Source organism: Gobio gobio (genome assembly GCF_949357685.1).
Source record: "Gobio gobio genome assembly, chromosome: 8".
NCBI classification, from domain to species: Eukaryota; Metazoa; Chordata; class Actinopteri; order Cypriniformes; family Gobionidae; genus Gobio; species Gobio gobio.
In genome coordinates, this window is record NC_137114.1 from 24,963,168 (window position 1) to 24,976,263 (window position 13,096).

At 40.4% G+C, this 13,096-nt stretch overlaps 1 protein-coding gene across 4 annotated transcripts in view; it reads left to right on the forward strand.

Annotated features, from left to right (window-relative positions):
- Positions 1-10,871, forward strand: part of stard13b (StAR related lipid transfer domain containing 13b) — a gene marked incomplete at its 5' end in the record, with an annotated part of 103,798 nt that extends 92,927 nt beyond the window's left edge. For all 4 annotated transcript variants that reach the window (XM_079823723.1, XM_079823725.1, XM_079823724.1 and 1 more), the window contains 11 exons: positions 1,162-1,225; positions 1,782-3,160; positions 3,400-3,570; positions 3,904-4,063; positions 4,770-4,968; positions 5,085-5,295; positions 5,816-5,936; positions 6,123-6,359; positions 6,684-6,901; positions 9,648-9,824; positions 10,033-10,871. In XM_079823723.1, coding sequence (XP_079679849.1) covers positions 1,162-1,225; positions 1,782-3,160; positions 3,400-3,570; positions 3,904-4,063; positions 4,770-4,968; positions 5,085-5,295; positions 5,816-5,936; positions 6,123-6,359; positions 6,684-6,901; positions 9,648-9,824; positions 10,033-10,150 — 3,055 coding nt within the window. In that variant the 3' untranslated portion in view covers positions 10,151-10,871. The remainder of the gene's footprint in view (positions 1-1,161; positions 1,226-1,781; positions 3,161-3,399; positions 3,571-3,903; positions 4,064-4,769; positions 4,969-5,084; positions 5,296-5,815; positions 5,937-6,122; positions 6,360-6,683; positions 6,902-9,647; positions 9,825-10,032) is intronic.
- Positions 10,872-13,096: the final 2,225 nt, after the last annotated feature.

The following is a 13,096-nucleotide window of genomic DNA, read 5'->3' on the forward strand; positions in this document are numbered from 1 at the left end:
TTGGCATGTTTAATCGATTGTCAGGAAGTCATCAAAGTAGCCCTGTTAACTCTTCATATTTTTACGCCAAATATAGGGTTGTCGTGAAACCAATAATTCAGTGATTCAGTCAATACCAATACTAAAACCACTGAAATTCTTCAAATTTTGATACCACAATAAAAAACTATGTTAATAAAGACTTTGTTTAAATATATTAAATGAAAACAAAGTTAACATTTATGGTGATTCCTTGTCTTATTGCATTGACAATGGCCAATGTCTTTCAGTTTGCTACATTACACATCGACTGTGTTCTGCGATTCATGTTTTATATCTTTAGCATTTGCTGTCATGGCACTCACACAGACCACTGAACAATATAAAGAGTCATAAAATGTCATGATTATTCCATGCATGCTTGAGACACGCAATGTGTTGTCATCTTTTCCACATTATTCGTTTCTTTCCCTTTACAGCATTAACAACTAATAACTCTTCCCCGCACACTTTCAGATCCAGAAAGAGACTTTCTTTTACTTTTTATTGGAAATATTGATATGTTGCGGTGTTGCTTCAAGACCTTTATTGTGAAAGGTTGTAATTTAAACTTGTGCTCTGTGATTCAAAGAGACTAGTTCAAGGAGAAGCTTGAGTCCACAACTTTGTCTAAAGCCCAAAACGCTGCTTTACTTTCTTCCTAAAAGAGTTGTTCATATTTGATGAACCACGCAAATGACTGATAAAGAAAGACCTATTTTCAGGACGTTTTGGGAATGGCATCAAAAAAAGCAAGCTCTAATGGTTTTTGTTCGACCTTTTGAATTTGAGGGTAAAAACAGGCCTCTCAGACCTGGAAGAGTGACTATGTGGCAGGTGGAATCAACACCACATTAGATGCTCTTGAGGGCCATTGAAAACCATGACAACTGCAGCTCGCAAGCTTTCGCCAATTAAACGCAAGCATACATGAGTGAGAGTAGGACATTGGCCAATTATTGTGCCTAATTTAGTTTGCTGCTCACCAGAGCCGAGTGTTGGATAGCAGGGCCATAGATCTTATAGCTTGATTATATTATAAATTATTATTATATTGTGTCCACATTGCTATATGCAATGCAAGATAAAGCCAGTTGGTAGGAAAGGCTTTTTAAATTTCTATAACTTTCTTCCCCCATTTAGGCGACTGAATACGCTGAACAAGTGTGCCTCCATGAAACTTGACGTAAACCTTCCCAAGAAAAAAGTAAGTAATGCATCGTTTCAACATTGGTAGAGTATGTGCATTGTTCTAGCAAATTCATGTAATGGTGGTTTTGCTGCTAGAATTAGGATAACCCATGCCTGTAAAAAGCTATATATATGTATATAATGTTCCACAACTACTACAACCCTTTTTTAAATCACAATAAGATTGATATATGAGAAAGCCACTAGCATTGTCTTGTGTGAATTGATATTTCTGCTTTCTTTCCTAAAGTATAGTATTGTACCACCTAAAGATATTGAATAGAAACTGATATTTTGTGTTATATCATGATGGTTATGTAATCATTTAACAGAGGAAGGAATGTGCCCTTTGAAAACATGAAAAAGCCATTTGAGTGAATCTAAACTGTTACCACTGGGGGTTCTGGATTGTGGAGAAGGAAAAGGGAAAAAAAGAGAGAGTGAAAGAAACAGTTTTCTTAAAGGATTGGGGTGGTATTCAAGTGTTGTGCTTAAATTCTAACCTTGTAAAGGAAAATGTATGCTAATTAAAAAAGAATGACATATTTATTCATTCCCTTGTTGATTTGCAGAGCGAAGACTCAGATGAAGATGACCTCTTTGCCATCAGTGACAAATGGACCTTTGAATGGAGCAGTCGCCGCTGGTCCAGGCTCCAAGACATTGACTGCCTGCTGAGGGGTGTGGAAAACAAGAATTCCGGGGAGAACTCTGCCCTGAGGACAACAACCAGCAGTGAGAGTGTTCTAACAGACGTGAGTGAGCCGGAGGTCTCCTCACTCCACAGCGAGAGCAGCGGTGGAAGTGGAGGTATTCCTGCACACAGCGCGGAAGACTCTGATAGCTCGCGCCGCACCTACTCGGACTCTGCAGCCATGCCAGACCACACATCACTAGGTGTGGCACATCTCTCTTCAGATATTTCGAGCTACAGTTCACTGCCTGTAAAGCACGGCAAGCGAGGACGGACACGAGCTAAGGAGTTCTTACGCCGCATGGAGGCTTTGCAGCTACGGGGAGCAATGGGTGGCGGAGGGAATAGGAGTCTTGTTATAAGTGCCCCAGTTCTCCAACAAGAACCCCAGGCTGTGAAAACTCTCCGTTGTGTGGAGATCATCAATTGTGACGTGCGTCTAGCGGAGCCACCTTCCGGCATGGGGTTGCCATCCCAATCCAGCAGCGAAGGGAGCAGCAGCCAGTCCAGTGGGAGTGCCGTCAGTACGCCAAACCTGAAGGAACGCAACGTCCACCGAGCCAATCACAAGCGGAGCGGAATGTACCTGGAGGACTTGGACGTGTTTTCCAGTCTTGTCCAGGGTAAGCGTGTGGCCGAGCAGAACCGCCGCAATGAGTTCCGGTCTTACGAGGACCTGGTGGTGCATATTCCTAAAGATCACAAACCTGGAACCTTTCCCAAAGCTCTGTCCATTGAGAGTCTTTCACCCTCAATGGCAACCTCCATCAATTGGCACTCGGCAAGCATGGACTTGGATGTCCAACGTCCACCCAGCATCAAAGAACCACGCCCTATCACGCAGTGCTGCACACGAGGCAGTCGGATCAGCATTTACGACAACGTACCTGGCTCACACCTCTATGCAAGCACTGGCGACCTCATAGACTTGGAAAAGGAAGACCTTTTCCCACATTTGGATGATATATTGCGGCATGTTAATGGGCTGCAACAGATTGTGGACCACTGGTCCAAGAATGTACTTCCCAATGGTGAAAATGCAGGGAAGGAGCGAGTTGATCTTATTGGAGAGAGACACAGGGAGCTGCAGTCATCCAGCCAGATCACGCTGGACTTTGAGGGACATTCAGTTCTGGAGGGTCAGGCTACCCTCAGTGATGTAGATAGGGATGGGGTGTCGCTTAATGAAACAGAATCCACAGGAATGAGGGAAAGGAGAGACTCTGGTGTCGGGGCTTCGCTTACCAGACCAAAGCGGTAAGATTCAGAGCTAGCAATGCTATGATATACAGTATGTGTTGCATTCAGAAGTTAATTAGAAATACAAATTGGTTGACTGGTTGGAATTTGGATGTGTGCATGTGTATGTACAACAAAACCTTTATGTAGTAGTTTTAGCATTGTCCAAATGCTGGTTTAGGTGGTTGTTCTCAAAGTCAGCCATTCATTCGTCCTCAGGTTTAAATCCCTAACACGGTTCCCTGCTCTTTGTTTAGCTTGCGATGGCCGAGCTTCCAGATTTCCAACCGCCTCAGCCATTCGGTCGCCTCTCTCCAGATCTCCAGCCAGTCTGCGGCCCAGCTTAGTCTGCTACAGAAATTTTCCTTGCTCCGTCTCACTGCCATTATGGAGAAGTACTCCATGTCCAACAAACATGGCTGGACCTGGTAAGAATCTGTTAAAAATAATCAGATCCTATGGGATTTATGTTACTGTTTTACTGTATTTTAAAGCTTCAGTCTCTAAGTGGTTGTGTTGTGATTAGCTCAGGAGGGAGTACCAGTAAATCCTAACCCATGTGCCCTCTACTGGTCATTATTGTCACAGCAGCCAGCTGTTGATAAAACTGTGATAACTTCTCTGTTTATACAAAGCTTTAATGTTTAACTTGTTTAATTTATTTGTATTGATGACTTTACTACATTTAAAACATGAAATATAAAAAATGCCACTGTGAAATAGGTTATATGGTATAAAAAAAGTTATTCTTTGTCTCTCAGGTCTGTGCCAAAGTTTATGAAGAGGATGAAGGTTCCAGACTATAAAGATAAGAATGTGTTCGGGGTTCCACTTATTGTGCATGTGCAACGCTTCGGTCAGCCTCTGCCTCTTGGCGTGCAGCAGGCTTTGCGCTACCTCAGGAGCCAGTGCCTTGATCAGGTCAGTCAGGCTCATCAAATCAACAATTTTAAGCCCCGTTTCCACCAAAATTACCCGGAACAATTTGTCCCAGGAACTTTTTTCCCCCAGACCTGCTACTGTCTACGTTTCCATCTCGGTCTAAAGTACCGCGAAGATTAGTCTGGTGACGTAGGACTGCGTGCAACTTTCTTGATTTCTTCCTCCGCAAATAAAGCCTGACCCTTGTTGTCGGCCCATTTGTCATATTTTTTATACTCCACTGTTGATTTGAATAGCAAATGACTCTTACTACACGCACCGCAACAGACTTTTAGGTTGAAATAAAATAATGCGTGAGCTCAACCAATCAGCATGTTCAGCGCCCAAGTCCCACCCCTGAAAGTTCCTGAACTTAAAAAAAGTACTACCTTACAAGCAGGGCCGTTTTGAGAGGGAGATCTTTACCTGGAAATTTATTTAGACCACGGTTCCTGTGATCGAAACACACGAGTACCACCCCAAAGTCCCTAGTTCCTGGGGAAAGTTCCCACAGTGGAAACGTGGCTTAACTGTATAAAAATGTAATGGCAACCCGAAAACAGTAATTACATGTAAATGTTATTATTCTTCTAAATGCACATGTACATTATACTGTATGTGCACATTACATTTCCATTATCTTATAAGTCAACTTAATTTCTTTACATTTAATATGTCTAACTTAAAATTGTCTTCTGTTTCCCAGGTGGGTCTTTTTCGCAAGTCGGGAGTGAAGTCTCGTATCCAAGCTCTCAGACAGATGAATGAGAGCTCTCCAGATGACGTCAACTATGAAGACCAGTCTGCGTACGATGTGGCCGACATGGTCAAACAGTTCTTTAGGGATCTGCCTGAGCCACTTCTGACCAGCAAACTGGGTGAAACCTTCCTCCACATTTACCAATGTAAGAAACACTCCATCCCCAAACTCTGACCCAAATCTTCTCCTACATCCATCTCATGCATTCAGGAAGAGAAATACATACTTCCTTTACTCATCTAATCCTCGTTTTCTCTTTAGATGTGCCCAAAGAGCAGCGCTTACAGGCCGTTCAGGCGGCCATCATGCTGATGTCAGATGAAAACAGGGAAGTATTGCAAACGCTGCTCTGCTTCCTGAGCGATGTCACTTCCGTGCAAGAGAATCAAATGACACCCATGAACATCGCAGTGTGTTTGGCACCTTCGCTTTTTCATCTCAACATCCTGAAGAAGGACAATCTTTCACCAAGGTAGCACATATATCTACTATCAATGGTTAGGTTAGGTTAGAAAGCTTATCCCCATAAAGGAGAAACTCATTGCCATCATTTCAACTATACATTACAATTCAACACTACATTCATACACACACACACACACACACACACACACACACACACACACACACACACACACACACACACACACACACACACACACACACACACACACACACACACACACACACACACACAAAAACCAACAACTATTATATTAACTATTTTATATACAATTTTATCTACTATTATATATACAATTTAGTACCATCTAAAAAGAATGTGTTGGTGATGTGTTAAAGCAACACTACATAAAGATACATAATAATGGGTTAATGTATTACTTAATTTAATTATTTTGATTTGAATTATTATTTAATCATTACAAATATTATTACATTGTATTATTTTAAAAAATTGTAATAATAAATAAATATTTAAATATATTTTATAACAAGTTTATTAACTAAATTAACTATTTTCTTGTCTACAGAGCTATGCAGATGCAGAAAAAGTATGCTACAGGGAGGCCAGACCAAAAGGACCTGAATGAAAACCTGGCTGCCACTCAGGGCCTGGCACACATGATCACAGAGTGCAACCGCTTATTTGAGGTGAGACACAAACACACATCTATTTCAAATGAGGATAACTTGACATACTTTCTTTCGATAACCGGAATGTGACAAATCTATTATGCCCACAATGCACTCACAGTCTATGTAAAAATCCCAATTTTTTTATTGGCCTTTTCAATTATCCCTACTGTGGAATACAAATTGTTTTATTTTTTCCATCAGATTCCACATGAAATGGTGACGCAGTCGCGGAACTCTTACGTGGAGGCAGAGCTTCAGGCTCCCACGATTGAGGAGCTCTGCAAGCGGCAACATCAAGAGGAAGAGGGGGAAGATGAAGGCTCCTGGCCTGCGTTCACAGAGGCCAGACTGCAGGGTCTCCTCAAAGAATCACGGGAAAAGGCCAAAGGTTGGGTGTCCTGCCAGAGCACCGGCAACACCGAGCTGTCCTATAAGAAGGTATGAATGGATAATTCAGGCTTTTGCACCACATAACATAAACATTACATAAAACTAATTAATATAGTGCACAAATCAGCGCAAGACGAGGCCGGTATATATAGCCGTCCCTCACATCTGTCCCATGACAGCTTCACAGCATCCCTCCACCCCCTCATTGCCTCATACTTTGCTGGTTCCTATCCCAGTCAAAAAGGGGGAGTACTCTGGGTTCGGGCCAAATTCCGAGCTCAGAGCACGCCAAATAAGCCAACTTTACAATATCTGATTTCCTGTACGTGTGAACTCGTGAATACTAAGTAAAGTGCTTTTGCTTAACTCCAGGTGGGAGATGGGAACCCTTTGCGACGTTGGCGGGTCTCGGTGGAGGTGGAGGCTCCTCCGTCTGTGGTTCTGAACCGTGTTCTTCGGGAACGCCACCTGTGGGACGTGGATCTGATGAATTGGAAAGTGTGCGAGGTCCTGGACAGGCAAACGGAAGTGTTCCAGTATGTCCTCAACTGTATGCCCCCACATCCCAGCAGAGACTTTGTAGTGCTCAGGTGGGTTCCAGACCTGGGAATGTCATATATATTTGTAAAATATTCAAGTCATGGAAAAATCATTCTATAGGGTATGTGTGTTTTTTAGCTTTTGGAAATTTCTGTTCTAACTCCATAACCCGATTTTGTTCCTCTGTTTGCGATTAGACCATTTCAAGGCGCTACATTCCAGAAAAGTTTTCAGTCCAATTATCCAGTAAGCGAATGCATTCAAACAATCAGTCCAAAACAGCACTAATGTAAAGAAAACCAGGCGTATTACATCAGAGATGGCAGAGAGAATTAGAGTTACTCGCGGTCAGTTTTCAGTAAATGATTAAGTCCAGTGTCTGTTTAGCTTTAAAACAATAGCTTTGTTATATTCTGTCATTGTTTCTGAAGAGCGCAAGTGTGAAATACAGACTGAACAGATCGTCAAAACATCCCACCGCTGTATGGCCAGCTGATATGCAAACTACGTTTCTCGGCTGGATAAAGCAAAACATTGTCTTGCTAGTAAAGTTTTGATGGATGCAAATTGTAATCAAGGTAAAGATGATTGCATTGACGTACAGGAGTTGTACAGTAAACACGTGTGAATCGTTATTATTGAACAAACCGTGTATCGCACATTATATTTATGCAAAGGTGTATTTCATTAGATTCACATGGGCCTTGGAAAAGAGTTTCTTGTGCTTTGGCTACTGTAGGTAGTTCCAGTGTAGACAACAACAATGCAATTCACTTCTGCACTTCTGTTTTACTGTGTGAGATCAAACACTCTTCTCACAGCTTTTGCCAGCTCGCTTGGCATTTCTCCTATTCTTTTCTTAGAAAAAAAAATCACTCATCACGAAATGAAAGGTTAAAGTGAAGTATGTTTGTAGGTCTGTATGTTTCAGGGACTTTCCATTCTGTTTGAGTCTCTGTGTTAGCTTGCTATATTTTCACACTTATAATGTTGCTTTTGTAATCCTCTAGTACCATCGTCCTATTTTGTGAAATGAAATACGTTTATTAAGTGGTACATAAGTGGTTCCATTGTTGTTAGCATTATAGGGATAGTTCACCCAACAATTCTGACATTAATTACTCACCCATAAGACTTTCATTCATCTTCTGAACACAAATTAAGATCTTTTTTGTCCCTCCATCGACAGCTATGCAATTGACACTTTGACGCTTTGACGCAACTGGCACTTTGAATTTAGGCTTTTATTCACATATAAACATTCATCTACTCACACATGAGTTGTGGTAAATGGAAGCTCAAGCATGTTCACTTGATGTGTGAGAACCTATGAGGTTCATTCTCATGTTACACAGCACGTTTGAGCTTCAGCAAGAACCAAAGAGGTTCATTCTCATGTTACACAGCATGTTTGATCTTCAACAAGAACCAATGAGGTTTGTTCTTGTGTGTTACGTAGCACGCTTGAGCTTCAGCAAGAACCAATGAGGTTCACAGGGCTCTCAAGTCTCACGCATTGGGCGTGAGACACACGCATTTCAACCCGTTCACACCTTGTATTTCTCACGCAGAGAAATTTCCAGGATAATGCCCACGAAGTTGCGCCGCTATTAGAGGAATCAAGTGAGTTCCACATAGAGTTCAGAAGGCCCTGCCACGCACCAGCCAATCAAATAAAAAATATAGCTACCGAACAGCCAATCAGAAAATAGCATTGCTGTTTCCGGGTAAGATTTAGATATTCCCGCAACAACAACGTTTACAGACTGCCACCTACTGGTGGTTTTGTTTAATGTTTTCTTTCCAACATTTCTTATTTGTATATTCAAAAATATTTAAAACAATCTCATAACATTTTTCAGTGTAAATTATTTAATTTGATTGGCAACAGCCCTACAGTGTCTTATTCTAATTTAATTTATAGATCAAATTTAAGAATATAAAATGAAAGCTGAAGCACAGCCTATATTTAATAAAATTATGGGAAAATGCCCTTTATAAAAGGTAAAAATATCAAAGATATGCAGATTTAAATATTTTTAATATTATTATGCTCTAAGCTGATTGAACACTGGTGAGACTATTGCTTCAGAATAAATTATATTTACAACAGTAAATTCTGGAGAAAAAAAACATCTTTAAAATAGAGAAATGCAAGAATTAATGCACACACACACACAGAAATGTTGAATTAAATAAAAAAAAATATAATTATTTATTTATTTATACAAATTTTTCAGATCAGAACCTCGTCCCCACCTAAACCCCTGCTGGCGTCGCCAAAATCTCACTCTGAACTGAGTTCAAAACTTAAGAGCCCTGGGTTCATTCTTGTGTTACACAGTACGTTTGAGCTTCAGCAAGAACCAATGAGGTTTGTTCTCGTTTGTTAAGCAGCACGTTTGAGCTTCAGCAAGAACCAATAAGGTTCATTCTTGTGTTACGCAGCCGGTTTGATCTTCAACAAGAACCAATGAGGATTGTCCTTGTGTGTTACGCAGCACGTTTGAGCTTCAGCAAGAACCAATGAGGTTTATTCTCATGTTACGCTGCACGTTTGAGATTCAGCAAGAACCAATGAGGTTCATTCTTGTGTTACACAGTACGTTTGAGCTTCTACAAGAACCAATGAGGTTTGTTCTCATTCGTCAAGCAGGTTCGGTTGAGCTTCTGTTTATGTCCACTGATCAGTGTTTAAATGTGAATAAAAGCCTAAATTAAAAAGTCTAAATTATACACTTTGATTACTTTGTTTACTTCAGCAATTGTGTATAAAGTTACAATGTTTGTCCTCAGGTCGTGGAGGACGGATCTGCCGCGGGGCACGTGTTCTCTGGTGTCGGTGTCTATTGAGCATGAGGACTGTCTACCTGTAGGGGGCATCAGAGCTATTGTGATGGAATCCAATTACTTACTGGAGCCTTGTGGCTCTGGCAAGTCTAGACTCACCCACATCTGCAGAGTGGACCTGAAGTGAGTATATATAGCTGGTTGAGTCATACTTTTCATAGTCACAATAATGTTTATACTGTACAAACTGTTTATTCTATACATTTACACTAACCCTACCCCTAAACCTACCAATGAAGGAAAACTAGTGTTGAATTCTTCGACTGTAACTGCTTTGTTTGTAGAAATGAATGCATGTCAGTGTGGTCACATTTTGTGCACTGCTTTTCAGGGGGAGAACTCCGGAGTGGTATAACAAATCATTTGGACATCTTTGCGCCGCCGAAGCCGCTCGTATTCGCAATTCCTTCCAGCCGATCCACACAGAGGGTCCAGAAACAAAAATTTGAGCCGTGCTATCATTCTGGAACCTGAAATCTCAGTTCTGTGACTCTGAATACCCTCAGAACTTTCTGCAGCTCTTTGCCCTCTTGCACAATGGGCAGAGTTGCCTGGCCTGGGTAATAAACCCAAACGGGAATGTCATCAACTTACCAATGTACCTTTAGCTTGTCAATTTTTAATATTATCTTATTGTAACTATTGTTATTTGTATTATAATTAATTATTTTATTCTTTTATATGATCTTATACAATGTATAGGACACCTAAGCTCTTAAATGCTTCTGGGAAGCATATGTTATTTAATTAAATAAAAGAAAGCTATATTTGCACATGCATGCACTGCATGTCCATGTATGTGTTTGTTTTTATTTGTGTATATGTGTGTATCTACACACATCTTGTATAGACTATATATATATATAAATGCTCATGTAGTACGAACATTTTGCATATGTCTGTGATATCTCCTTTTGCGCAGATATCAATGTAATTCACATGGTACAAAATGTTACTCAGTTGTTAGCTGGGGCTACTTTGCTTTCTGTTTCTGTTTTAATGTTTGTCCATGAATGGGTGTAATATTATGGAATTTTTACTTGCTTGTTTTAAAGGATGTACAAAATGACTTGGGTTTGATTTTTTCAGACCTGCTTTCGTAGTACTGGATTACATTAATGACAAAGAGACAATGATTTTTAATTAAACTATGTAAATGAATTAATATTAATTTGTTTACTGTCTTTTTGATGCTTATTTTCTTTGTCCTATCATCTACATGATCATTTATATAATAACAGTTTTTCATAACAACAACACCATACGTATAGCCTAACCCATATACACTCACCTAAAGGATTATTAGGAACACCTGTTCAATTTCTTATTAATGCAATTATCTAATCAACCAATCACATGGCAGTTGCTTCAATGCATTTAGGGGTGTGGTCCTGGTCAAGACAATCTCCTGAACTCCAAACTGAATGTCAGAATGGGAAAGAAAGGTGATTTAAGCAATTTTGAGCGTGGCATGGTTGTTTGTGCCAGACGGGCCGGTCTGAGTATTTCACAATCTGCTCAGTTACTGGGATTTTCACGCACAACCATTTCTAGGGTTTACAAAGAATGGTGTGAAAAGGGAAAAACATCCAGTATGCGGCAGTCCTGTGGGCGAAAATGCCTTGTTGATGCTAGAGGTCAGAGGAGAATGGGCCGACTGATTCAAGCTGATAGAAGAGCAAATTTGACTGAAATAACCACTCGTTACAACCGAGGTATGCAGCAAAGCATTTGTGAAGCCACAACACGCACAACCTTGAGGCGGATGGGCTACAACAGCAGAAGACCCCACCGGGTACCACTCATCTCCACTACAAATAGGAAAAAGAGGCTACAATTTGCAAGCCACCAAAATTGGACAGTTGAAGACTGGAAAAATGTTGCCTGGTCTGAGGAGTCTCGATTTCTGTTGAGACATTCAGATGGTTGAGTCAGAATTTGGCGTAAACAGAATGAGAACATGGATCCATCATGCCTTGTTACCACTGTGCAGGCTGGTGGTGGTGGTGTAATGGTGTGGGGGATGTTTTCTTGGCACACTTTAGGCCCCTTAGTGCCAATTGGGCATCATTTAAATGCCACGGCCTACCTGAGCATTGTTTCTGACCATGTCCATCCCTTTATGACCACCATGTACCCATCCTCTGATGGCTACTTCCAGCAGGATAATGCACCATGTCACAAAGCTCGAATCATTTCAAATTGGTTTCTTGAACATGACAATGAGTTCACTGTACTAAAATGGCCCCCACAGTCACCAGATCTCAACCCAATAGAGCATCTTTGGGATGTGGTGGAACGGGAGCTTCGTGCCCTGGATGTGCATCTCACAAATCTCCATCAACTGCAAGATGCTATCCTATCAATATGGGCCAACATTTCTAAAGAATGCTTTCAGCACCTTGTTGAATCAATGCCACGTAGAATTAAGGCAGTTCTGAAGGCGAAAGGGGGTCAAACACAGTATTAGTATGGTGTTCCTAATAATCCTTTAGGTGAGTGTACACTACACTGTAAACCCGAATAAGTTGGCAAAACTAAAAAAATTGAGGCCCTTGGTTACATACATTTTTAAGAAATGTAAAGTTTAAGTAAGCAGAAATTGCTCTTCAAATAATCATTCAAATCAGTAAGCTAATTCATACATTTAAATTAAAATGATCAACTTTTATCAATATTTTCAGTAGTGGAAACTTGGCTAGCTTTAACTAGCTAATTGAATAAATGCTACCTTGCTAATTGGTAACAACATGCTCCTAGGTGTATATGTCATTCTTCTTTCAGACGAAGAAATTTGAGTTATATTCTATTGAAGTCCTGGCTCTTCCGAGCTTCATATACACCTAGGATGACTTGAAGGTGAGTAAATCATGGGCTAATTTTCATTTTTGTGTGAACTAACCCAATGAGGAATGAATTAAATTTGTACTGCGCAAAGGTGAAGTACTTCTCTTATCCACTAGATGTCAGTGTTTATCTACGACAAACCTTTCCTTCCTTTCAATGACTGCCTGATTTTATTGGTAAATATATACATAACGATTCAAACGCTGCAGATTTTTAAATATCTCAGCTTGTTTACTGATATCAAAATGCTTAAACATAATTTGTTTGAATGTTAAAATGGGAGACAACAATGATACAAACAATTAATTTGAATGCATGTTTACACAATATTGGAGTGTATTGACAACACCAAATAAGCTCTGAACAAAACTTTTTGTTGCTCTAAATAAATTAGCTTTTTTTTTTAAACATCTGAGAGCATTAAAGATGGACACAGACACACTACCTCAAACACATTTACCCTCTCCAGACATCAAACCTCATGGTGTGGTTTCCAGCAGACAGCCAAAGAGAATCAATCCATCAGATGGCCTCTGTCATCTAGTGAA